The sequence below is a fragment of the Prionailurus viverrinus genome, chromosome F1, assembly GCF_022837055.1.
Source record: "Prionailurus viverrinus isolate Anna chromosome F1, UM_Priviv_1.0, whole genome shotgun sequence".
Lineage (NCBI taxonomy): Eukaryota > Metazoa > Chordata > Mammalia > Carnivora > Felidae > Prionailurus > Prionailurus viverrinus.
The window spans coordinates 64,403,254-64,428,667 of NC_062577.1; the positions used below are offsets into that span (position 1 = coordinate 64,403,254).

At 53.5% G+C, this 25,414-nt stretch overlaps 1 protein-coding gene across 4 annotated transcripts; it reads left to right on the top strand.

The window, feature by feature from the left end:
• On the top strand, positions 1–23,716 carry FCRL4 (Fc receptor like 4). 4 transcript variants are annotated; one of them, XM_047840053.1, is made up of 12 exons: positions 1–520; positions 2,856–2,876; positions 6,549–6,803; positions 7,870–8,124; positions 8,401–8,682; positions 9,692–9,979; positions 16,834–16,947; positions 18,051–18,078; positions 18,983–19,077; positions 19,307–19,375; positions 23,170–23,201; positions 23,300–23,716. In XM_047840053.1, exons 1-12 carry the CDS (start codon positions 490–492, stop codon positions 23,414–23,416), a joined length of 1,587 nt encoding a protein of 528 aa, XP_047696009.1. In that variant the 5' UTR covers positions 1–489; the 3' UTR covers positions 23,417–23,716. The 4 variants fall into 4 exon arrangements, 1 of the variants encoding a protein (XP_047696009.1); XR_007148063.1 differs by having other exon boundaries at positions 19,307–23,201; positions 23,300–23,416; XR_007148065.1 differs by lacking the exon at positions 16,834–16,947 and having other exon boundaries at positions 19,307–23,201; positions 23,300–23,416.
• The last annotated feature ends 1,698 nt before the right edge of the window (positions 23,717–25,414 follow it).

Here is a 25,414-nt window from a genome sequence, read left to right on the forward strand (position 1 = left end):
CTTCGTCACATGTGGATGCTCAGCCGGAGGTGGTCCGGTGGAGGCCCCTGAGGTCAGAGAAGCGCATTTCGGCCTCGAAGGAGAACCTCTCCTGCTCCGGACCGATTTGAGGACGTCCCTGGATTATGTGATTCACAGCAGGTCTGCAGTCTTGCCTGGCCTCTGGCAGCAGAGAGAGCACGTGTTGCAGGTTCCCTGGAAGCTTCTGAGACTAAGACAACGAAAGCTTTGAGGCGCCGTTCACACCACGAAGTCGGAGTGGTACTTAATCTGCTAGACAGTGACTGTCATCACTGAGAGTCTCTGGCCCTGGGTAACGTGCTGCTGGTATTTTAAGAAACATTCCTGTACTTCCTCTTTTCACTTCGCTATCACAGCCGGCCACACTCAGAGGCACCTTGCTCTACTCACTGCCCAGGGCCGGGACCGGCCAGTCCGTCCGTCCCAGAGCATCCCAGAGCATCCCAGAGCATCCCAGAGCACGCGCCGATGCTCCTGTGGGCATCTCTGCTGGTCCTGGGTAAGTGGGCGAGCAGAAGCCTCTGCTCTCGGGGGAACCCGAACCTCTCCGCGAGCAAAAGCCCCCCACCCCCTCTGGGCTGCTGAACAAATGGGTTCCACTCCTATTTCAAAATAGTAGGAAATGAATGAGAGGCGAGGTGTTGATTGAACAGTATTGGGGGGGGGGGGTTGGGGAATGATTTCCAAAAGTGTGCTCATCGCTTGCTTTTAATTGCCTACAAAAAATTTCCTCCTACTCCCGACGTGGGCCTATTTCGCCACGTAAAATATCCACGGTTAGATTCAGTTACCTCCCTGATCACAGAGGCCCTAAATCAGTGCAAAGGGAACGTGTCCCAAAAGTGAGCCGACACAGAAATGAGTTTCTGCCGGGGGGCCTGGGTGGCTCAGTCGGTTAAGCCTCCGGCTTCGGCTCCGGTCATGATCTTGTGGTTCGTGGGTTCGAGCCCCACATCGGGCTCTGTGCTGACAGCTCAGAGCCTGGAGCCTGCTTCGGATTCTGTGTCTCCCTCTCTCTCTGCCCCTCCCTTGCTCGTGGGCTCTCTCTCTCTCAAAAATAAACAAACATTTAAAAAAATTAATAAAAAGAAAGAAAGAAATGAGTTTCTACTGAGACAGTTATTTTCTTCTCTGAATCTTACAGTCATGCACTGCTCTGATATTTGCAAGACAGGAAATAAGATGATTTCCCTTGGATTCTCCCCCCCACCCACTCCACCTCTGTACTATTTTTCAATATTGGTCCAAGTGAGGCATTAATGTCCTAGCAGCACAAGCTAATACAAATGACCAGTCGGTCACTTGTACACTAAATATTTATTAAGCTCATTTCTTGTTCCTAGCTGCTTCTCCAGACCCTAACTAGGGGCAGAGTTACCAGGGAGGCTGGCACATCACGGGAACATGGTAAACAGTGAACGAGGGGGTATCGTGGGCACGGGGGAGAACACAGGACACAGAGGACACAGTCTCTGTCCCCAAGAGCCGACACTCTGGTGAGGAACTCAAAGTACAAATGCAAAAGCATTTGGCTTGAAAACAGACCACAAAAATATTCCACGATGACTCCTGAGAGAATGTGTGGTGACGGTCGTTAATTCTCGCTGATGGCAATTGATAATTAATTGCTGAGCCCCGACCACACCAGATACTTTTCTAACAATACCCCATGTGTGAGTCTACTCCAAGCTTCTAGCAGTCCGTGAGCTGGAACTGCGATAAATCCCACCTTGCCGATATGGGAGCCAAGGCGCAGAGACGGTCTCTCGCCCTTAAGCTCCATACAGCGGCCATCAGGGGTCAAGTCCACACTCGCAGGAACCGTGCTGTTAGCCGCACCGCATATCCGATTTCCAGTCTCAGCAGCTGTGATGGCTCACTAGAGCCTAGAGCAGAGTGAGGACCCTGCAGCCCAGAGGCATCCGAGAAGGCTTCAAGGAGGAGGTAGATTTCATCAGGGTGTGACCTGCCTTTTCTTGATACTGAAGGGAAGAGCCCCCAGACAAGGAGATGGTGAAGCCTGGTCTGAGCAGCAGCCACACCAGGCTCCTGTTTATGTTTTTTTTTAAAGGTTTATTTATTTTTTTAATTTTTTTTAAATGTTTTTTTTTTCAATGTTTATTTATTTTTGGGACAGAGAGAGACAGAGCATGAACGAGGGAGGGGCAGAGAGAGAGGGAGACACAGAATCGGAAACAGGCTCCAGGCTCTGAGCCATCAGCCCAGAGCCCGACGCGGGGCTCGAACTCACGGACCGCGAGATCGTGACCTGAGCTGAAGTCGGCTGCTTAACCAACTGAGCCACCCAGGTGCCCCAAGGTTTATTTATTTTTGATAGAGAGCAGGAGCAGGGGAGGAGCAGAGAGAGAGGGAGACGGGAGATCTGAAGCGGGTTCTGCACAGTCAGCACAGAGCCCCACGCGGGGCTCGAACCCACAAACCCTGAGATCATGACCTGTGCCGAAGCTGGAGGCTTCGCCACCCAGGCGCCCCGCCAGGCTCACGTTTAAAGGACAGTGACAGCAGCCAGCAATGGAAGACTTACTAATTTCACCCACTGAAACAAGACCACGAGGTCACCTTTATGGTCCCCGTGTTGCCGATGAGGAAGGGGAGGCTTGGGCTTCCGTAGCTCGCCCAGCATCGCACCGCTGAAGTCCAGGCCTTCTTCCACCTGTGCTCTGGCCGCCACGGTGTCCCCTGACTCCTCCGGGTGGTGGGGCTGGGCATGCCTCTCCCACCCTCGTTGGAGTGGGGCCCCGGCAGGGGGCTCTCTGGGTGGGAGGGTTCAGCTCCGGCCTCGCGTTGACCTTCACCCTCACCTCTCCTTACAGCTCCAGTCTGTGGACAGCTTGGTAAGTAGGCCCCCTCTTTCTTTCCTCTTTTCCATTTCTAGATATTTTAGTGACCGGCCTCCGTCTGGAGTGCTCTTAAGGGGAGACCTGGTCCCCGCATCCCCATCCTGAGGACACAGGCAGGGCAACGTCACCCTGTCCTATGACTCTGACCCCATGAGCCAGAGAGTCATGCTCTCAGGTCATACCTGCCATTGTGTCAGATGAATGGAGGGGGAGGGCTGGGGCGCATGTCACAGAGGTCAAGGAGGGGCGTGCCCGCACCTGATGTGGGGTGCTGGCCGCCCTGACAGGTGCACAGAAGCCTGGTTGAGACCTCAGTGAGGGGCACCCAGGATGCAAACATCTCTGCCTCTTCACCTTTCCTGGCCCAACACAGCACCACCCCTACCATGAGCAAGCTCTCCACCCCAAAGTCCAGCAGGCTGTGTAGATGTTTTCCTGGTAACGGCTCAGATCGTGTCGCCTCTGAGCCCCCGCCCTGCTGGTCCGCAGGAAGACCAGGCTTTGGGGGAGCTGTGATCAGGTGTTCTGGTAACCCCCGAAAATCCCTTCAGGACCACTGAGTTCATCCTGGGGGGCTGGTTGCTGTCATCCGGCCCCAGCCAGCAGGAGCCACGGCCCCCTCATGTACACCGCCTCCTGTGGTTCCTGGGTCTGTGGCCGTCCCCTTCGGTCAGGGGACACAGACCATCTCCCACAAGACCCTGCCTAACTGGCAAGAGATTGTCACTTGGCCAGACTTTGCTAAATGCTCTAGGATGGAGAAGAAAATACACCAAGTCTCTCAGATCAGCCACTAGATGTGGTTAAGCTCACTGACTCAGTCCAAACCTCATGAGACCCCGACAAGGTGCGTCTTCTCTGAGCACACAGCAGGGGACAGCTTCCGCGGACCAGTGAGAAACAAGCTGCACATACCAGCGGAAGGTTTCCCTTCCCTCGGGTCCAAGACCCGCCTCCCAGTCCCCCCTTCCCATCCCAGATGCTTCCCAGGAACACGGACAGTAGGGGTTTCTATCCATGGTCACTGCGAACATGGAATCGTCTGTACGATCCTCTAAAGAGAGACAGAAAAAGTCTGTGGAGGCACAAGAACGTTTGCATCACCAAACAGAACAGCAGCTTTTTCATCGAAAACAAGCATTCCCATTACTCTATAACTTTGCCCCCAACACAGGGAGAGCATCCCCTTTACATTCGGGTGTAACTAAAAGATCTATTTGGGTGTTCTTGCAGACAAAGGTAAGAATGTTTAAAGTCTCCAGCCGTCCTTAAATGTGGACAGTCCTCATGTGAACGTAAAGGCATTAACGAAAAAGCACGCCTACGGTGATTCCACTTTAAGATTTTACGATAAATTGCATGCCCGCGTGATTGAGATTTTAGTTTTGGAAAATGGAATATTGCACATGGAAATAATCTGGTTTATTTTCTACTTCACCGGATTTAGATTACCACAGGCAATTCTGCAGAACAAAGCTCGAGTCTCATATTGATTTGTTAAACGTGGTAGGGGCCCCAGCTTCAGGCAGCACGACAGGAAGTTGGGGGAGGAGGGAGGTAACCAAAACCGCATGAGAGCTCTCCCCACCCCCCCCCCCACGCCCCAGGAAGCTTGGCTCCTTCACCATAGAGGCAAGACCACTCCCAGCGCCCCCCACTGGGGGCAGAGGGTGGGGGGGGGGGTCCTCTCCTGGCTCTATTCCCCTGACATCTCCCGACCCAGTATTGGCTGGTAACTGTCCCCAAAGTCATGAATTCCTGCATCTCAGGCAGAATGCGAGAGGTCACTTTGCAATTGTACTTCCTCGGTAACACCGAGAGGTTAGCCCAACAAACTGCTGGCCCAGGCAGCAGGCCACGAAGGGGAAGGGAGTGTGGGTGGAGGTTTCCGATGGTGAGTAGCATCTCAGGGAAGAAAAACATCTCTTTCCCCTTAAGTGTCTCACTGGGGACTGCCAATTAAACAGACAAAAGACAGATTCGCAGGAGAAAGATCTGTATTCCCTTCTTACCAGGGCGCACAGAAACTGCGAGCCCGGGAGGCGGTTGGGACTTGGGGCTCAGATACCGTCTGAGCAGGGAAAGGGGCCAGGGAGGAGGACACTTCTTGGAAAACGAAGGGCTTTCAGGAAAGACACCCCGGCCCTTTGGAGAGCAGACGGCACGTTAGGGTAGTTTCGTGACGTCTGTTTAGTCCTTGCTGGTAAGAGTCCACTGCTCCTGGTTACTCCTGGGGGGCAATTTATAACAGAGTCCTTCTGGGAGGCAGGTAAGGGTGTTCAGAATAAAAAATATATATGAAACCTACTCTGAAATGCCCTCAGCTCAACATAATTTTTCAGGCCACGGTGGTGTATTCTGGGTCCGCTTCAGTGACCAGCCCTCCCAATCTCAAAGGTACAAAACTCAGAAAATAAACACCTAGAGAGGGAAGTGCCTCCATGGCAGTTTGTTGCTGGGGAAATGTAATTAAAAGCAAAATTTTCTCCCAGTCCAGAAATCTTCTCCACAGAGGTGGCAGAGAAAGAAAACACTTGCTGTTGAAGACAAGTCAAACCAGGGTGGGACGGGCATCTCAGGCCATCCGCTAAGAGGTCACCATGGCACGAGGGAATCTCGACTCCTGACTCAGCTGAGCAGCCCCTCCTCCCACGGCACACAGGTCCCACGGCCAAATAGTCACTTGTCAGGCACAAAGCCCTGATGGTGCCTTCTGTCCCACACAGTTCATCCGAGCTCCATCTCAGTACCTGGGAAGACCACTGTGCAGGGTAACTGGCTTTTAGCCACCCCAGGAAAGAACGTCTGCATAGTCTGGGGCTGGGGCTGCTGTGCGTGTTGGAGCAGGGAGACGTCTCTGCCCCTAGCTGTCCACATCCCAAAAGGCGATGGCTCCTTCCTGAGCAGGACATTCCCCAGTGGTGAGACTGGCAAGTGTTCAAAGATTCACGTACACTAGAAAGGAATTCTTAAAGAAAAGGAAGGCAGAGAGAAGTCTTTTCCCTGATTTTCAACGGGGAGAATTCAACTCTTACTGCACACGCTCCAGCTCCTGTCTGTCCGTCGGGGTTCCAAAGATCTTAGGGCCTGATTTCATGCAAGGCCCATATTCCACTGTCAAGAAGCAGATCCTTGAGTCTGGGGAGTGAGAAGCTTCTGGCTCCTGGCACTCACGCTCGGTGTGCCTCTGTCTGAGCATCACTATCCCACACCCACTTCGTGTTTCGGTAAAAATACAACTTCTCCATAATTGCATAATCAACCCCCAAATTCCTACACTTCCCCCCCACAAACCCCCGTCGACAGCCCCCACCCCACCACGCGGCCACGCCACACAAAGGCTCCTCTTAGACGGCTGTAACAGGAGGGAGTCAGGAGGGACCGACCGAGGGCCCAGCCCGCATGGCTGCCCTTCCACGGAGAGCGGGGCCGGCTGGGGTCGTCCCCTGGAAGGCCAGCCTGCCCCTACAGACCACAGAGCGGCCACCGCACCCCTGGCAAAGGTGAACGTAGCCAGGAAAGCCAAGCCTAGGCAAACCGTGTTCCTCCCGACGGGGGCTTTCCTGGGGATCCCCCCAAGTCTGGTCCTCGGGTCCGTCCCACACAGACGACCGCGGCGGGGACCACAGGCGTCCCCATCTCAGGCTCTGTCTCTCTCTTCCTCAGAAGCTGCATCCAAACCCGTGATTTCGCTCCATCCTCCATGGACCGTCGCCTTCAGAGGAGAGACAGTGACCCTGACTTGCAATGTATTTCACTCCCACGCTCCAGAGAAAATAAAACGGTTCCTTTGGTACCTTGGGAGGAGAATGCTACGCGAAACCCCAGGCAACACCCTGGAGGTCCGTGACTCCGGACAGTACAGATGCCAGACCCAGGACTCGCTCCCAAGTGACCAAGTGAACATGATCTTTTCTTCAGGTGAGCAAGCAGGTGAACTACTTAGACCTTTACAAGTCGTTTTGCGTATCCTCGCCCCCTGGGGTGGGCAGACCTGGGGGCCTTCGCTCAGCGCTAACCCTTGACCTCCAACACCCGTCATTTCCCAGGGCCCCTCATTGTCTGTAGGTGTTTTTCAAAGGACTGTCGACAGACAGACGTTAGAGTGTCATTTTCTGACACTACTCAGCAGACATTCCTGTGCCTTTACGGGGAGGAAGGAATTCGTTTAGGGGATTGCAAACTGAGGCTGCTTTAGCCGGTGCCCTCAGGGCCGGCCAGCCTCCTGCAAGAGACAAGACAGGGACACAGATGAGTTCGGAGGAGGGGAGTTTCCCCGTCAGGCCTGTGTCCCTCCCCCTCCCCCTTCCTGACACCCGTCCCTTCTCTCCTCCCACTGTCCCGCCTCAGGGGGCACCCACTCTCTCCCGGTCCTGCTTTGCCCACTTCACAGACAATGGTCTGGACCACCGCATGGGGACCGCGCAGGGGGACAGGCAGTCAGTCCCTGAGTCACCTTACAGGGGACAGAACTGACCTGTCACGAGCGTCTGAAGAGCGGGAGAATGTCCGCCAGGGACCCCGCTCCCCGTCCCTCGTCCCCCGGGGTTTGTGTTTGACAAGCCTGCCACAGAGCAAACCCCAGTGCACAGTGACAGTTTCTAGTCTCTTCCCCGGAATCCCCCCCCCCCCCCCGGCCGACCCCCAGTGACTCCCGCTCGGGGCCCGGGTGAGCCGGTCGGGGGTGATCTGTAACCGCGTTCGGCAAAGTCACGGTGCGGCTCACGGTCACGTTAGAATCCTCATGCTGTGGTTCTGCCCCCGAGTGGCGGGGGCGGGGTGGGTGTCAAGGTGGTGTGTTTGGGGCTCATTTACGACTTGCCGCTGAAGCAGGTCATACAGACTCGGGAGGGAAGGAGTGGGCCCGGGGCAGGAGACGAACCCTGCGAGAGAGACAGGAAAAACACAGCCAAGCCTTGTGATCCGAGCTGCACCCAGAGGAGAGGGCGTCCTCAGCACCAAGCCCCTGTCTGTGTGTGGCTTCCAGGCTGGCTGGTGCTCCAGGCTCCACATGGCGTGTTTGAAGGTGACACACTGGTCCTGAGGTGCCAGACGAGGAGTCGAGAGACACTGACCTCTGTGAAGTACATTTGGAACGGAAAAGTCATCTCCGCCTCCAATCAGAGCCAGGACCTTTCGATACCACGAGCAAGTTCAAACAACAGTGGCTTCTACCACTGCACTGGGCGTGTGGACAAAATGCACACATGGAGGTCAAATACCAAGTCTGTTCAAATTCAAGGTAAACCTTTCATTTCATGCAGATTATCGACTTGCTCAGTGTGTGACAGGGCACCCACACATTGCCGTTCCAACGCTGGGTAACGAGGGACGCGTGTCCCCCGGCAGGCAGAGCCGCGGGGCCCTTGCACTCGAGCTGGGGCGGAAAGAGGGGAAGGCGGGGTCCGCCCGGGTCGTGCCTTGTGTCTGAAGTTCCCCAGGACCCAGCAGCCGAGCCCGCCTGCCCCAGGGCCCCCAGGGCCGCCCTCTGAGACCTTGGTTTCCCTCTTCTCTCTAGAACTGTTTCCACACCCGAAGCTGAAAGTCACCCCCTCCCAGCCCACAGAGGGCAGCTCTGTGAACCTGAGCTGCGAAACTCAGCTGCCTCCAGAGCGGCCGGACACTGTGCTTCATTTCACCTTCTTCAGGGACCACAGGGTCGTGCTGTCAGACTGGAGCCGGTCCCCGGAACTGCAGATCACAGCCATCTGGAGACAAGACGCGGGGTCATACACGTGCGGGGCTGCTGCGGCCCAGGGCGTCCACAAGCTCAGCCTCCCGGTGCACGTCTACGTGCAGGGTGAGTGTGGGAGAGCCACCGGCGGGGTGGGGGTGGGGTGGGGGCTTCCCCCACCCCCACAAACTGCTGCCTTCGCGCTGTGCAGGTGGGGACCGCCTCCTGATGGGGGCGGCTGGCCCTGAGAAGCGAGGTACGGTGATCAAAGAACCACCACCATTTTTCTAAAAACTCAGCCTTCCTTGGGAACCGTAGTGCGTCGGAACGCTAGCGGCCGACTTCGATGCAAGGGTTCGGAGAGACGAACGCGAGCCAGACGACGAGGCGCCCTGCTCCTTACTGAGCCGGCACCTTCTAGAAGGCCAGATCTGGGGCGAACTACGGAGGGGCTAGGCATAGCCTCTTCCCAAGCAATAGCCACCCAGAGCGGGAGCGCCCGCCCAAGAACGGGACACACACACGTGCAAAGATCAATACAATCACCATCTCGTCTTAGGCACCTGAGCAGGGTTCCCAGAGACAGGTGTGGTCCAGCCCAGTGCCAGCCACCGCCTGTCACTGCAGACAGGTCACGGTCACCTGTCGCCGCAGACGATTCAGACGGCCGCCAGGACCTCAGACAAAACTCAAACGCTGCTTTCTCTCTCCTGGGACTTCATGTCTCAGGATGGAAACAGGACGTTTAGTGAGGGTCTGGGTCCCAGCTGCACAGTCTATGTGCTACGACACCAGCACCTGCTGGCGAGTATATCTTTTTTTTTAATGTTTATTTATTTTTTCGAGAGAGAGAGGCAGAGCACGAGTGGGGGAGGGGCAGAGAGAGAGGGAGACACAGAATCCACAGCAGGCTCCAGGCTCCGAGCCGTCAGCCCAGAGCCCGATGCGGGGCTCGAACTCACAAACCTCGAGACCATGACCTGAGCTGAAGTCGGACGCTTAACTGACTGAGCCACCCAGGGGCCCCACGCTGACAAGTAGATCTTATCTTAAAGTCACGTAAAGAGTGACCCCGTCCGACACGCCAGCTCCCCCCTGCCCCCAGGTCCTCACCCGCTGTCTCGTGTCCACGCAGGGGTCCCGGTGTCCGGAGTGCTCCTGGAGACCCAGCCCCCGGAGGGCCGGGCACTTGCGGGGGAGCCTCTGGTCCTCATCTGCTCCGCGGCCGAAGGCACAGGAGACACCACGTTCTCCTGGCACCGGGAGGACACGGGGGAGAGTCTGGGGAGGAAACGTTGGCGTTCCCAGAGGGCGCAGCTGGAGATCCCTGCGGTCGGCAGGAGCCACGCGGGGGGCTACTTCTGCACGGCCGACAACGGCCACGGCCTCGCCTGCAGCGCGGTCCTGAACGTCACTGTCACAGGTGAGCCGTCCTCTCCAGCGGCCTCAGCGTGGCTTCCTCAGGTTGGGGGTGGGCGTGGCCAACGCCGCTGGTGATTCTGCCTCCTCTGGTTCCACTTTGCCATCTTCCACCGAGATACAGTTTCTTCGTGGGAACGTTGATAGGGCACGTGGGCATGGCCGGCAGGCAGGAGCCGTTTCTCGCCCCGGAGACGACCGCACGTGCCTGTCCTCTGACCCGTCGCGTGCTGATGTCAAAGAGCCGCGTCAGCTCGTTAACGGCATCGCAGGGTCGTCCGTGTCAAGGGCACGCGTCTCTCAGGGAGGCATCGGGGCCCATTGCGGCCTCCTGCGGCCCAACAGGACCAGCCATCCTGCAGGCCTGACGGTCTCAGGGCCCAGACTGCAGGGCAGGGGAGGGGACGCAGGCCCGGTCACGTGCGCTCAGGGGACGGGCCTTCCGTTGGGCCCCACTGTTGGGCCCCTGTGTCTCTCCCTCTGTCCCCAAGAAGCCACAGCAGCCAGGCTCCCGCGCGGAGTTCCCAACCCCGTCGGCACCGGGCTTTCTCCGGCACCCGAGTTGCGCTGACGAGGGTGGACGGGCCTCCACGTTGCTGGGGTCAACGGCAATTCTGTCTCCGTTGGTCACCAGCTACTCAGCTGGTCACCAGCTCTCGACACAGCTGGCCCCGCCTTCCTTCCGGGACCACGTTCTTCCTTGACTCACCAGACGCGCTCTGTCCCCTGCCCGCGGCCAGACACTGGGTCTAGGCTTCCCTCACCGAGTCCTCCCATCTCTCCGGGCCTCTGTCCTCCGCCCTCCCTCCGTGCCCACTGTCTGCACTGTCTCACCCTGTCTCGTGACTTTAAACTTTTTTTTTTACATTTATTTATTTTTGAGAAGCAGAGTGTGATGAAGCGTGAGCGGGGGAGGGGCAGGGAGAGAGGGAGACACAGAATCCGAAGCGGGATCCAGGCTCCGAGCCGTCAGCACAGAGCCCGACGCGGGGCTCGAACCCACAGACCGTGAGATCATGACCTGAGCCGAAGTCGGACGCTCGACCGACTGAGCCACCCAGGCGCCCCCCCACCCTGTCTTGTGACTTTAAATGCACCTCGGACTTTTATTTACCCACGACTCCCACACCCCCTACAGCTGAGACCTCTCACGCGTCCAGCGCACAATCCACATGTTCCACAGCAAGGGCCCGTCCGCATCTTCAAACTGAATTCATCCCAAGTTTTGGTTGTGCCCCCGAACCAACGGCTCCTGCTTTGCCGCATCGCCCGGGACATCGAGCCCCACCCTCCTCCTTGCTGAGGCCAAAACTCAGGCCTGCCTTTTGTTCCGTCTTGCGCAGCTAGGCCACCTGCGCGTCTCATCCAGCTGGCTTTTCAGGATAGGCGGGGACCTGAGCCACTCCCGGAGCCTCCCCTGCCCCCTGAGTCACCAGTATTCCCTCCCTGCGTTATTGCGGCAACGCCCCCATGGGCCTTCTGTGTCCGCGTTTGCTCTCCACAGCCCCTTCCCTGCACAGCATCCCAAGGAGCCTGTACCTCACTTTGCTCTTCTGTACAAAGCCCCGTCCGCTGGCTTCCCGTCTCCTTCAGGGTGACGGCCATCGTCCACCAGGTCCCGCGGCTCTGCAGGACCTGCTCTCCCTCCTCCCTCCCCTCACTTCCTCCACTCCAGCCACCGCGGCCCCCTGTCTCTTCCTCAAGCCGTCCAGTCGTATTCCTGCCTCAGAGCCTTTGCGCTGCTCTTTGTGATAGCCTCATACTCACCCCTCGCCTCCCCCAGTGAGACCTTTCCAGTGAGACGTGCCCAGACCACCCTGGCCCTTCCTCCCCAGGGCCCCTGTGTCGTTCCTCAAAGCGCTTACCCCCACCGGCCCTGCCGTGTCTCTCTGTCCCTCCCACCGCTCCCACACTAGCCTCCCGAAGGCAGGTCTGTATTCTGACCGCTCTTGTGTCCCAGGTGCCAGGACCAGGGCTTGGCCCACAGTAGGCATTCGATAAACACCTACTGAGTGAAGGAATGTGACACACACGGTTATACTGACTTCAGCAACTATCCCGGAAAAGGAAGATGGCCCTGGTGTCTCCATTCTACTGAAAAGAACTCCGAGGCTCAGAAAGGTGTGGCAATTCGTGTAAGGTCACAAAGCTCACACCTGCACACAATCGCGTAGCTGTGAGAGGCGGAGGGCAAGGTCAGAAGTCCTCCGAGGAAGTCCCCGCCGCCAGCCACACTGAACGGGCCCAGAGCGGTTGGCCCTGGCACAGCCGCGGACCGAGCAGGTGGCTCAGGGGCCGTGGGCCGGGGGGCTGCCGTGGGGGCCGCCCGGCTGCCGTGCAGTTTCCCTTCAGCTCCCTCGGGGCGAGTCCTGTGACCACGGGGGCCCTCCCCGGTCAGGTCTTCCCACACACAGGTGCCACGGGAGCGTCCGCCTCTCACTCTGGAAAGTTCCCAGCGAGCGCTGTGAGTGGGTGTGGTCCCGGCACGGACGGGCAGAGACCGAGCCTGGTGTCACGCTCGCGGCATTTCTAGAGGGAGAAGAGGCTAGCACAGCCAGAAGCCGCCGGGGGGCGCCCCCCAGAAGATGATGCGCCGGCCCTGAACCCCAGAAAGGCTCTGCAAGCGGGAGGGCGGCCTCCGGGGAAAGGGCTCTTGTACCGAAACAGGTGTCCTCGGGGAGCCCAAAGGCGACACTCCCTGAAGTGGGCAGGAGAGAGTCTGCTGGAAACTCAGAGCTGAGTGTGAACATGTTCCTCTTCCTTCCGGAGGTTAAGGTCAGTACAAGGGACCTGAGTCCTTGCCCACGCGTGCCGTCGCACTGGCGTGCACGACTCTAACGGGTGTCATCCTCCGCTCTCACGGAGTAAGCAGACGTCGAGGGTTCGGTTGGCCAATGACAGAGAGGGGATTTCTCACAAAATCTTTTAAATTCGTGGGCCTTATTGCAAAACCTCTGTGCGCAGAAGCGGGAGAGCTTCCGGCAGCAGAGAACTTCTGGCAGTCTGCGCTCGTGTGGTTTCCCCCACAGGAATGCATTTCTCACCGGCCCGGAGGCCGGAAGTCTGAGATCAGGACGCCTGCGTGGTCGGGTTCCGGGAGGGCCCTCTCCCCGCCTTGCAGACAGCGGCCTTCCTGGAGCACCTGTGTCCTCACATGGCAGAGAGGGGTGACGGGGGTGGGGTGTCTTCGGGTGTCTCTTCTTGTAAGGACACTATTCCCATCATGGGGCCCCCCCAGACCTCACCTAAACCTGATGACCCCCCCCCAAAGGCTCCATCCCCAAAACCGTCACACTGGGACTCCAGGCTTCTTCAGTATGTGAATCTTGGGGGAGACACAATTCAGTCTGTAGAATGGGCTGAAGGTGGCCGGGGTGGTGCTGTGTGGGAGCAGACCTAACTTGTGGGGACGTCCCCTGAACGGACCGGAAGGTAGCACGAGGTTCCCAAGGGCCTGGGGCGTAGCGGGAGGGTGCCAGACGAGACCTAACACTTGCCTGGACGCCACCCGCCACATCGGGAAGCGTTCAGAGCGCTTCACGTATGTCAACAATACACCAACAACAGCGGAAAAGGAAACTGAGGCACAGGGAGATGAAATAATTGTCTGTGGCCACACCGCCGGAGGAGCCAGGATCTTAACCCACCGATCCAGTTGTGGAGTCTACACCTCCCTCTCTCTTCTCCCACCTGTACTGAGACAGAATTGGCATAATTGGCGGTACATAGCTGATGATATATACAACATGATGACGTGCTCTATCACGTGGGACGACTGCCGCAACGGGCGGGTTAACACTCCACCACCTCACACCAGCATCGTGTGCGCACGGGTGTGCGTGGGGAGGGCATTTAGGACCTGCTCTCGGCAACTATCACGAGTGCGGCGCGGTGTCCCGAACTGTAGCGACCACGCTGTGCGTTACACGCCCCGCACTGGCTCCTCCCATGACCGGAAGGTTGTGCCCTTTGACTAACATCCGCCATCTTGCTCTCCCCCCAGAGCCCCTGGCCACCCCAGTTGCTCTGTTTCTACGACTCTGGCGTTTCTAGATTCCACATCTAAGTGAGCTCTTACAGTCTTTGTCTTTCTGTCTGACTTATTTCACTTAACATAGTACTCTCAAGTCTCATCCATGTTGCTGCTAATGGCAGGGTATCTTTTTTATGGCTAATAGTGCATCGTATATATGATGGAATACTATATATAATATATACGGTGAAATATATGTATGATGGAATATTATATATATACTATATGGTGAGATATTACATATGATGGAATATTATATATATATAATATATGATGGAATATCATATACATTATATATGACAGAATATTATGTATAGAATATATATGATGGCATATTATATATAATATGTGATGGAATATTATAATACATATGGTGGAATATTATATGTATGATGGAATATTATATATATGATTGAATATTATATATAATATATGATTGAATATTATATATATAATATATTATGGAATATCATATACATTATATATGATGGAATATTATGTATATAATGTATATGATGGAACATTATATATTATATATGTGATGGAATATTATATATAATGTATGTGATGGAATATACATCATATATATATATATAATAATGACATATACCATATTTTCTTTGTCCAATTGTTTGTTAATAGACGCTGAGGTATTGTCCTGTCCTGGCTACTGTAAATAATGCTGTCAAGAACATGGGGAGACAGATGTCTCCTCCAGATAGTAATTTCATTGTCTTCAAATGCATAGCCGTAAGTGAGATTGCTGGAACACATAGTAGTTCTGTTTTTAATTTTTTTAAGGAACCTCCATACTGTTCTCCACAGTGGCTGCACCAGCTCGCATTCCCACGAACAGCGCATGTGGGTTTTCTCCACATCCTCGCCGACACTTGCTACTTCTTGTCTTTCTGATCATAGCCATTCTGACAGGCATGAGTCGGTATCTCCTTGTGGTTTTGATTTGCATTTCCCTGTTGATGAGGGATGCTGAGCCCCTTTTCATGTACCTGTTGACCAGTTAGATACCTTCTTTGGAAATCTTTGCATCTATATGCATCAGGGATGTCGCTCTGTACTTTTCTCCTGGCGTCCTTATCTGACTTTGGTGTCAGGGTGATGTTGGCCTCATAAAATAGTTTGGAAGTGCTCACTCTTCTTCGGTTTGGGGAAAGACTTTGAATGGATTGGAGTTAAAATTCTTCTTTAAATGCTTGGTAGAATTCACCGGTGACACCATCTGGCCCTGGGCTTTCTTCATTGGGTGGGTTTTATTATTGACTCAATCTCCTCACTCATTACTGGTCTGTCCAGTCTTCATGAATCAGTCCTGACAGGTTGTATGTTTTTAGGAATTAGCCCATTTCTTCTAGACTATTGGAGGTGATGGAGCGCAACTGTTCTGCGCCTTTCAAACTAAAACATATTTCAACTCCTTTCCCCAGAGGAGCCATTTCTTCTAGGAAATGGGGTTATCAGGGAGGGGAAAGACTTGCTCTCTGCTCGTTAAATCTGGAACTCTAAGTACCCTAGGCATGGCTGATTCTGATTTGGCACAGGTGGACGCCCAGGCGGGCAATGGGGAAAGACTCACTCTAGGACACACAGCCAAGCTGCTGTGTCCCTGGATTTCTCCCTGGCATTCCACTCCTCTGGTTTAGCTGTCATGGTGGGGGGCGGCTGGCAACTCCCCACGAACACCGTTTGCAGGCAGAATCACTCATAGGTGTGTTGATTTTGTCAGGAAGGGAAAGCATAGAGACAGAAATGCCACCAATGGCCGGTGGCCCTGGGTGCTGAGTGCCTACCTTGTGGCAGGAACCACAGACACAGAGTGCCACGTAGTTAAGTGGGAATCATAATTAACGTTGCTGTGGTTCTGGTACGTGAATGTTCTCTGTGTAATCCCGTGGCATCCGAAGTCTGAACCTGGCTTCTGTCAGGACCAAGAATCTGCATGCAAACACTGCCACCCCCACCGACTCTTTGCCCCTCTAGTCTGGGTTTGCTTTTTAGCCCTTGCCGTCACCAGACATGTTATAAATGTATTTGTTTATTGTCTGCCTCCCCTCCCTGGACTGTAAGTTCCATGAGGGCAGGGACCTCACAGTCCTGTTCACTGTTCTGTCCTCAAGTCCTGGCACATGGCAGGACTCAATAAATGGCTACCGAATGAATGAATGAGTGAATGAGTGAATGAATGCATCAGCCACATGAAATCTCTTGAATGAGGAGAATGGATCCAATGGAAAAGTCAGAAACCCCTGACAACTGAGTTTATGGCTTCCTTCGGCTTCTCTCCTCTCCTTCAGCGCTTCTAGGAGGAGCGAGGCAGTGCTGTTTCCCTCTGGCGTCCCAGCGTGGTTTTAATGGCGAGCCATGTCCGAGCTGCTGCTGGTTCCCCGAGTGCCCGTCAGCAGTGATATGTGCTCTCTTTCTCAGCGGGCTGCCGAACCAGCCTCATGTGGCATCTTCCCGGGTGGCCGGGGCCAATTCCCAAGAGGCCAGAGTACAAGAATACGGACTATCCAGAGAGAGGGTCCCCTCAAATGCTAATCTGGAGCTGGTGTCTGTGGGTGAGCGGAGGGAGCTGGTTGCGTTCTCCCCTCTGCCCTGGCCCCCCAGACCCTCAGCCTGGAGCCTCCTACCGGAGCGCAGGGTCCCGTCCCGCCCCTCAGGCTGCCTCCTGTGTGCACCGGCCCGGGCCTAGCCCTGGTCAGCTAGGTTCCTCTCCCACTCCAGGGCTCAGGACCCCAGCCGAGCTGAGGAAAGTTCCAGGATGTCCTGGCCCTCTCTCCCCGGGGCTCATGCAGGCTCTCCCCTCTCAGGCACTCCAGGGAACAGAATGGGCCTCATTGCTGCGGGAGCCACTGGGGGGCTGCTCAGCGTTCTTGTCCTGGCTACAGGCCTGCTGATTTACCGCCGGCACCAGAGGAAGTCAGGTTTGTGTTCTCTCTTACCCGCTGCTAGAGGCCGAGCCCGGTCCCTGCCGAGCACCCCGCTCCCTGGAGCCCCCACCATTCTCCCCCCTCACCGCCCTCAACACCCACAGACATACACCCTCCGCCTGAGGTGTGAACAGGTGCTGTGGTTGAGGGTTGCTTGCAGCTGGCCGGGTTCTCTAAGTCTCGAGTGAAAGGTAGGAAGGAAGTAAACTTCTTAATGTCAAGTTCCAAAACCTTAATATGGACAGTTTCCCCGGGCACTTTTTTGGCTCCAGTGGTCAGTCAGCTACACACCGCAGCCCATCTGAATCCCCCACAAATGGGCGTTCAAGAGACACCAAAGGGCTGTGAGAAGGGAGGCTGGCTAATCTCTATCCTCCTTCCTCCTTGGAGACTTCCCCGTGTCAAAGCCTGAAGCTGCCGTCCTGTGCTCCAAGGGCTGGGCTCTCCACGGGCCAGCCCGCCCTCCTCCCCTCCTCCCCTCCCCGGGGGGGGGCGGGGGGGGGGGGAGCCGCACACTTCCAGAGGCTTCTGCCTTAGTCCCATCAGGATAGTTCAGATGCGAGAGAGCCTAGTGTGGAAGACGGGCCCAGAAGCTATTTCAGCTCTAGTACAACCACCCTCCAACTCGGCCTCTTGATCTAATCAGCTCGGTTCAACCCACCACGTCGTTCTCAGCACCATGCATGTGGCTGCATGGGCCACTTTGGATCTGGACCACGAGCCTCCTTAGCAGGCCTGAGTCGGAGCCCGAGACTCCTCTGGGCATGAGCACGGATGCTCCGTGACATCCCCTCACTGCTCTGCAAGAGAGACCGTTTGGTCCCCGGCAGTATTCCTTGAGGTGTATCATCTCTGCCTAGAACCCTCGTCAAGTCTCAGACGATTGCATATTCGGCCCAGGAACGTATAGCGCTATCCCCAGCAAGCTACGTGCTTTGTTCAGTCCTTTTCCAGATCATTTTCCTAAAAGTCCAGGACCGGGTGCGTGGTCTCAATGGACTTTTTCTGATGGCCTCTCTAAGCCAGTTTCCCTTCATGAAGCTTTTGGGAAGGAGCGCCCTCTGCTGACACAAATTTGCCTTTGCTTTGTTTTGCAGGAGATGGTTCTCCAGGAAACACAACCAGGTGAGGCCTCAGGCTTTCGGTCTTCCAAGAATAGACTATGCAGGACTGTGGTTTTACAAAATTAGCTCACGTGGTGTCTTTCTGCCCCTGTGGCTAGGTGCCCACATTGTCACATCCCCGGAAATGAGCAAAATCACAACTTCTAGAACCTTCTAACAGTTCGTATTATGGATTTTGCATGTATTTAGATCCATTTATTTGAAATGTATCCATTCACCCAAATGGGTAATACCAAAGATTTTAGGTTTTCTAGGTGGGCGCAGAATATTTCTGGAGCAGACAAGACTCTGGTCAGGCAACGTGTTGCTGTAAATGTGTGCACAACTGTTCCAGCTTTCAGGGAAGTCTCACATGTGCACGTGTACTCATCAGACTTTGTGTCTTTAACTTTGGTTTGGAGAATCTGGTTCTTCTACCTACACGTCTCAGTCTTGGGTTATAGCCAGTGCCTGGGAGCACAGACTGTGTCTAATTCCTTCTGGAATTGTCCGGGTAAGACCGTGTGAAGACACTTAGTCAACACCTCCTGGTGATGAGGCGAGGCTTTTTTTAGCCAATTGAGTGTGACCGTTCTGTCTATGGGATGGTTGTTACAATGATGTCAGACACTGGCCAGCCTTGTCCCCAAAAGTCTGCCCATACTGTGGTCCTAGGGTTTCTTTCCAAAGAACAGTCCGGCTCTATATGGACCTACTGAAGGTCCAGTTAAACCATTCCTGGTCTCTGGTCCCCTGCCATCTGCTGATTCCCCTCTCCTCTTCCCCGCCCCGCCACGCCCCTTCCTCTCTGGGTCCCTGGCCCCCGCTGTCCGCCGATGTCCCCCTTGCCCCTTCTTCTCTGGCCATCCTGCTGCTGTGCATCTTATGATGTTCCAGGGATGATCGTGTGTTTCCATGTGTCACAGGAGCTCTCCCGCCACAGGCCCAGGACAGGCCCCCCATGGCAGGTGCCAGGGACAGAAAGACAGCCCAGTGGAGCTCCAGCATTTGTACGGCAATGGTGAGGAGTCCCCGTAGGGAAGCTGCTCCCGCCTGAGCCCGGGAAAGATAATGTGCTGGATGCCTGGAGAAAGCCCTGGTGTCCTTACGGCATCCCAAACCCAGACGCCCCGAGAAATCACTGCTTCATTCTGTGTCCAAGAAGCGTGGGGAGGAAGCTTAGGAAGAAACCTGTGTAGCACATAACCACTGATGGCAGCATCCTTGAAAGTGCCATTTCTCCTTTCCAGGGAGTCTCGGAGAGGGACACTTGGTATATTCTGAGATCCAGACTATTCGACCGGGGCAAGAAGGGGAAGGTAAGTCACTGGGGAAGATCCTGGTTGCAAACTATACTCCTTCATTCAACACGTGTTTACTGAGTACCCCCTACGTGCTAGGCGCCGCAGTGAGTACACGGAGTCGATCGGCAGACAAGGCAGGTGGAAATCCCTGTAGGCGGAGCTTAGATTCCAAAGAGAGAAGACAGACTCCAAAAGATGCTTCCGTGTATCTCCTGACGATCAGATCCTTCTGATCGATATTGTGACCGTGAAGGCGGACGTCTGAAAATTTCCCTGAAGTAATGAATTAAGTATTTAAGTAATGAGGTTTACAAGCCACCTGCTATGTGGTGAGAACGTGTGTAGATACACGTTCACATAACGTATATAAATATAGACACATATGTTCGGTTCATTCATCTAAACAGCCCCATGTAGCCAATATACGGAACAAGCGAGACTGAGGCCTTAATTACAAAAATGTGTTTCCCCACTGTTTCTTGAAACTTTGCTCTGCGGGAGATCTTCCCACACGCTCAGGGTGAACATTTTGGCAGCAAAGGCTTTTCAGTACACTCTCCATTCTCGTAGGTAACAGACAGCAGGTGGACACGGCATGTCACAGTGTCAAGTCAGCAGCTAGAATATCCAGTTCAAGATGTTCATCAAAGCTTAGCCCTCCACTAGTTCAGGCAAACTTCAGAACGGGAGCTGGTGGCGGTGAGAGGGCAGGGTGGAGTTGGCCTCTCTGTTTCTGTGGCTGGTCTCCCTTCAGCATCCTGGAGGGTGCTGGGGACCTGGGTGGGAAAGGACTCGCCCGGCTGGTGCTTGGGAGCTGGCGTCCACCTGTCTGGCAACAGGTGCAGAAGAAGGCCGTTCCTTGAGAGGTGAGTGAGTGCTGTCTTCTGACTTCCCGCCTGACACTCTTTCCTGCCGCTCCTTGGTACAGCGGCCGTCTCTAATCCAGTTTTTGTGACCCTTCAGTGGCCTCATCCCCACCTGTTCGCATCCAGCTTCCCACCGTTGGAGTCCTTTGGGAGCCGTGGGCCCTACTGGGCTGGGGCTCCATGGCTGCACTCCCATCTTCTGTCCAAGCTGGACACATCCGTCCATGGGGACACGTAAGGATAGGTGACAGATAGTCAATTAATTTTAACAAGTGTATCCAGTCCCAGACCCACCACCACCATCAGGACATAGAACACTCCCAACACCCCTCCTGCCCCTTTGCAGATAACTTTTCCAGCTCCGCCCCAGCCACCAATGGCCCACTTTCTGTCCCTGGAGTTTTGCTTTTCTATAATTTCATGTAAATGAAATCATATGCAATGTAGTCTCTTTGTCTGGCCTCTTTCCCATAACATAATGTTTTGCAACTCATCCGTATTCTAGCATATTCTAAGTAGTTCACTGCTACTTTTTTTGATGTGGAAAAAGCTGTACATATTTAATGTATACAACTGGACGATTTGAGGATAAGTATATGCCAGCGAAGCCATCACCATCCTCAAGGCCAAAAGCATGGGTAGTGTCTCCTAAAATTTTATTCCACCCATTCTTATTTTTTATTATGATCATTACTATCATCATCATGATTATTATGTGTGTGTGTGGTTAGGACACTTAACACAGATCTACCCTCTTAGCAAATCGTAAGTGTGCAATACACTATCGCCAGCTACAGGCACAGTGCTCCCTAGTGGATCCACAGAACTCATCCTATGTAACTTAAACCCTGTACCCTTTGACCATTCCTTCTGTTCCCCCTCCCACAGCCCCTGGGTACCACTATCCTACCGTCTGTTTCTATGAGCTTGACTATTTCAGATTCTGCACATAAAGTGAGCACGTGCAGGATTTTTCTTTCTGTGTCTGGCTTTGTTTACTTAGCCCAGCAACGTCCAGGTCCACCCATGGTGTCAAAATGTCAGGATTTCCTTCTTTGTTACGGACGAATTATATTCCAGTGTGTGTGTGTGTGTGTGTGTGTGTGTGTGTGTGTGACATATTCTTTACCTATTCATCTGTTCGGGGACGCTTAGGTGGTTCCCATGTCTTGACTACCGTGAATAATGCTGTAGCAAACACGGGGTGTAGCTATCTCTTCAGGATCCTGATTTTTAATTCCTTTGGGTGCAAACCCAGAAATGGGATTGTTGGATCATATGGTAGTTCTATTTGTAATTTTTTGAGGACCCTCCATATTGTCTTCCACGGTGGCTGCACCAACTTACATCTCCACCAACAGGGCACAAGGGCTACCTTTCCTCCTCTTCCTCCCCAACACTTGTTAGCTCTTGCCCTTGTAATGACAGCCATCCTAACGGGTGTGAGGTGACATCTCATGGTGGCTTTTATTTGTATGTCTCTAATGATCAGTGATGTTGCCATAGTACCTCTGCTGGCCATCTGTCTTTGGAGAAATGTATATTCAGGTCTTTTGCCCGTTTTTAGTTAAGGCAGTAGTGGGAGGATTCTGGCTATTGAGTTCCCTGTGTTCCTTATATATTTTGGATATTAACCCCTTATCAGGTATATAGCGAGCACATATTTTCTCCCACTTCATAGGTGGCTTTTCCAAATACAGCAGCTCACTTGCAAATTAAAATCCCCTATATCTTCGTAGTAGAAATCTCCACTGTAGTATAATCTTGCACTTGTGTTACAAATGGCATTAGGGCCTTCCCAAGATCACAAATCCAGCAAAAGACGAACCGAAGACCAAGTCTTCTGTCTTGCTGCAAGATCTCCTGCTTATAGAGCCTATCACCGTCCTTGACCAACACTGACCACCTGCCTTGTCCGTCACTTGGCTTTCTCAGCCACCCCCATGAGTCAGGACCCTTTGAGTGGCAGAATCAGAACTGCCTCCAAGTTGTTGGGGTTAATTGAAGGCGTCTTCTAGAATTACCTTGATCATGTACTGTTGTTCACACTCTTTAACGGATTTGTCAGAACACCACTGAAGCTGAGCACTGTGTTGGTGGACAACTTCTATCTCAGGCACTTTATTTACTAATGATCTGTAGCAAGACTTCTTCCCCAGTTCCCTGAGGTTTGCAGGTAACCCCTAAAATTGTACACATAGTTCGACACGTATGACTATAATTCTGGGAAGAGAGAACCTAGGTTCTATCACATCGTTAAGAAGATCTGTAACCCTGAAAGGTCGATGGTAAGAACACAGTGATAAAGAGAAGCCTCAATTGTCCCAGAAGCATTTTTTATTAGGCTCTGTCTCCATACATCACTATGTGGCTATGATGCTTCCATCCAGTTCTCTGAGACTCTTAATTCCCAACACGTAGGATCTGGCAAATCCCATCAGCTAAACCTCCCTCTCACTGCAGCTCCCTTTCTGGAGAACTGTGGAGATAAAGCTAAGAACGAGAACCCGTTAATGTGACAGAGGGTTTTCCCGTGGGCACGCACGTGAAGCACTCTCATGGGAACCCGCCGAGCAGTCGGGGGTACTCTGAGGTTGGAGTCAGGAGGAGGTGCTGTTAGCTAAGAGAGGCAAAGATTAAAGCAGAGAGAAATTCTGTGTTGACACGTGGTAAAGGCAGGAAGCAAGGTTTCTTGGCGTGGTCGTGAGGAAGGACCTTACAGATCAATGGAGATTACAGACAGCTTGCAGAGGGCTGGGCTACGAAACGGTAAGACAGAAAACCACCTGTGCTGCGGGGCACATTGGAGGTCGGGGGTGGGGGGGGGAGCAGAAGCACCGGTGCAAAGGGTTCAGTGGCTCCCAGCCTCTGGGGGGAAAGCTCGCAGCCTGGGTTGAGCGGGTCGGGATGCCCGTAGTTCAGTGAGTGCCTTTCCCTCCACAGCCAGTGCCTCCGGAGCGTCCCTAGAGGACAAGGTGAGTGTCCGTCCCTGCCTGTTTTCTCTCCCACCACTCCCCACAGCCCCATCCTCTCTCCCTGTTCCTGAATCTTCTCCCTCTTCTTTCCACCCCAGCATGCCGCCGTTATCTACTCCTCGGTGAAGACACAGCTCCAAGGGGACTCTGCCGGAAAGGTCAGGTCTCAGCATGGAGATGCCACGGACAGTTACGAGAATGTCCCACCTGCATGACTCATCCCTGCCCCGAAGCCCCACCTCAGTGTAGTCCTCGGGGTCCCGGGAGTGACCGGCTGGTCCCAACTGCCCACGTGCTTTCACATCTGCAACTCCTGATTCACCTTCTCTGAACTGGTGATGGGTCAGCTGCTGAAAGACTTGCTCAGGTGACCAGGATCACGGGTAAGAGAAGACCCTGGACCCCTGCTCGGAGCCTAATGTCATGTGCTCCCCACGGTCCCATTTAGGGAAAAGGAAGAAGGGTGGAGAAGCACTCCTGTTGAAAAACAGAAGCACAGGTTTTGGTGATTTGGGATTTGCACAAAGGCACGCCTGAGTGACTCAGGTCTCTGCTCAATGCGTCCCCAACAACTGTCCCACTTGGGGTCATCTGCATCGGTTGGCTTAACCATACGTAGTGCCCAGGTCCTTCCCACACCAAGCCCAGGGCCACCTCTCCTGCCTACACTGCTTATGTCAGGATTGCGCTATAGACAAAAGAATCCACACCACTAGTTTGCAGAAAAAAGAATTTAAATAGGGTATTAATTAATTAATTGGGGTATTAAGGAGCAGGCTCTAGGCTGAGCTTCCGAAAGCAAAAGGTAATTATGTTAATGTTATTTAAGACAAAGATTTTCCACACTAGAGAAAAAAAATACAAAAACAAAATTAATAACCCTACAAACTTGAATTGGAAATATCTGCAGAAGTTGATATCAAGCTCTTTTTAAAAAAGATATTTATGGGGCGCCTGGGTGGCGCAGTCGGTTAAGCGTCCGACTTCAGCCAGGTCACGATCTCGCGGTCCGGGAGTTCGAGCCCCACGTCAGGCTCTGGGCTGATGGCTCAGAGCCTGGAGCCTGTTTCCGATTCTGTGTCTCCCTCTCTCTCTGCCCCTCCCCCGTTCATGCTCTGTCTCTCTCTGTCCCAAAAATAAATAAACGTTGAAAAAAAATAAAAATAAAAATAAAAATAAAATAAAAAAGATATTTATTTCCTAGGTCTGTCCACTGGAAAGGCCTAGAAATAATTAGCAACCCAACAGCAGTGAGCATCCCTCCCACAGGCTGTGCTTTCCAAACACAATTTCCCACCCAAGGGTACTGGGCTGTCTTTCCTGCAGGAGGCGTGTCTTTAGTTACCAAATAGTTGATATGAGAATAAGTAATTCTTCCAATAAATGAAGAAGGGATGAAAGGCACAGAAAACCACTCTTTTGATGGCAAATTTCATGGAACACCCACTGATTAGGTTAGCATCAAAAACCAGACAGCCTAACACTCTGTGCCTCCTGATGGAAGTATTCAATGTCACCTACAAAGTACTCATGCCCAAGATATCAAAATTGAATCCAATCAAGTTTCTAGACCCAACAACCAGCTGACAGGAAATACGAGGGGCTACAGCAATCAATAAAATCCATGCTGTGGAAAAATCTACAGGACAAGTGACCCAGTTTCTTCAACAAGCAAATGATAAGAAGAAGGAAGGGAAGGAGGGGAGGGGAGAGAAAAAAGGAAGAGAAGGGGAGGGGAGGGGAGAGAAAAAAGGAAGAGAAGGGGAGGGGAGGGGAGAGAAAAAAGGAAGAGAAGGGGAGGAGAGGGAAGGGGAGGGGAGAGAAAAAAGGAAGAGAAGAGGAAGGGAGGGGAGGAGAGGAAAGGGGAGGGGAGGGGAAGGGAGGGGAGGGGAGGGGAGGGGAGGGGAGGGGAACGAAGGGAGGAGAGGGGAGGGAGGGAGATGGGGGAGGAGGGGAGGGAAAAAGGAAAGGAAAGGAAAGGAAAGAGGGAGAAAACCTATAAGCTAAGTGAGACTTGACATACATCAACCAAAGAGACCTTATTTGGATCCCACCTCAAACCAAGTTAGGAAAAATACTACTTAGGAAATTCTAAAGGAAATTTGTACACTACTGTTAAGAAATTGTCTGTTTTCGGTATAAGTGATAGTGTTATAGTTATGTTTTTATTTTTTTTACATTTATTTTTGAGAGAGACAGAGCACAAGTGGGGG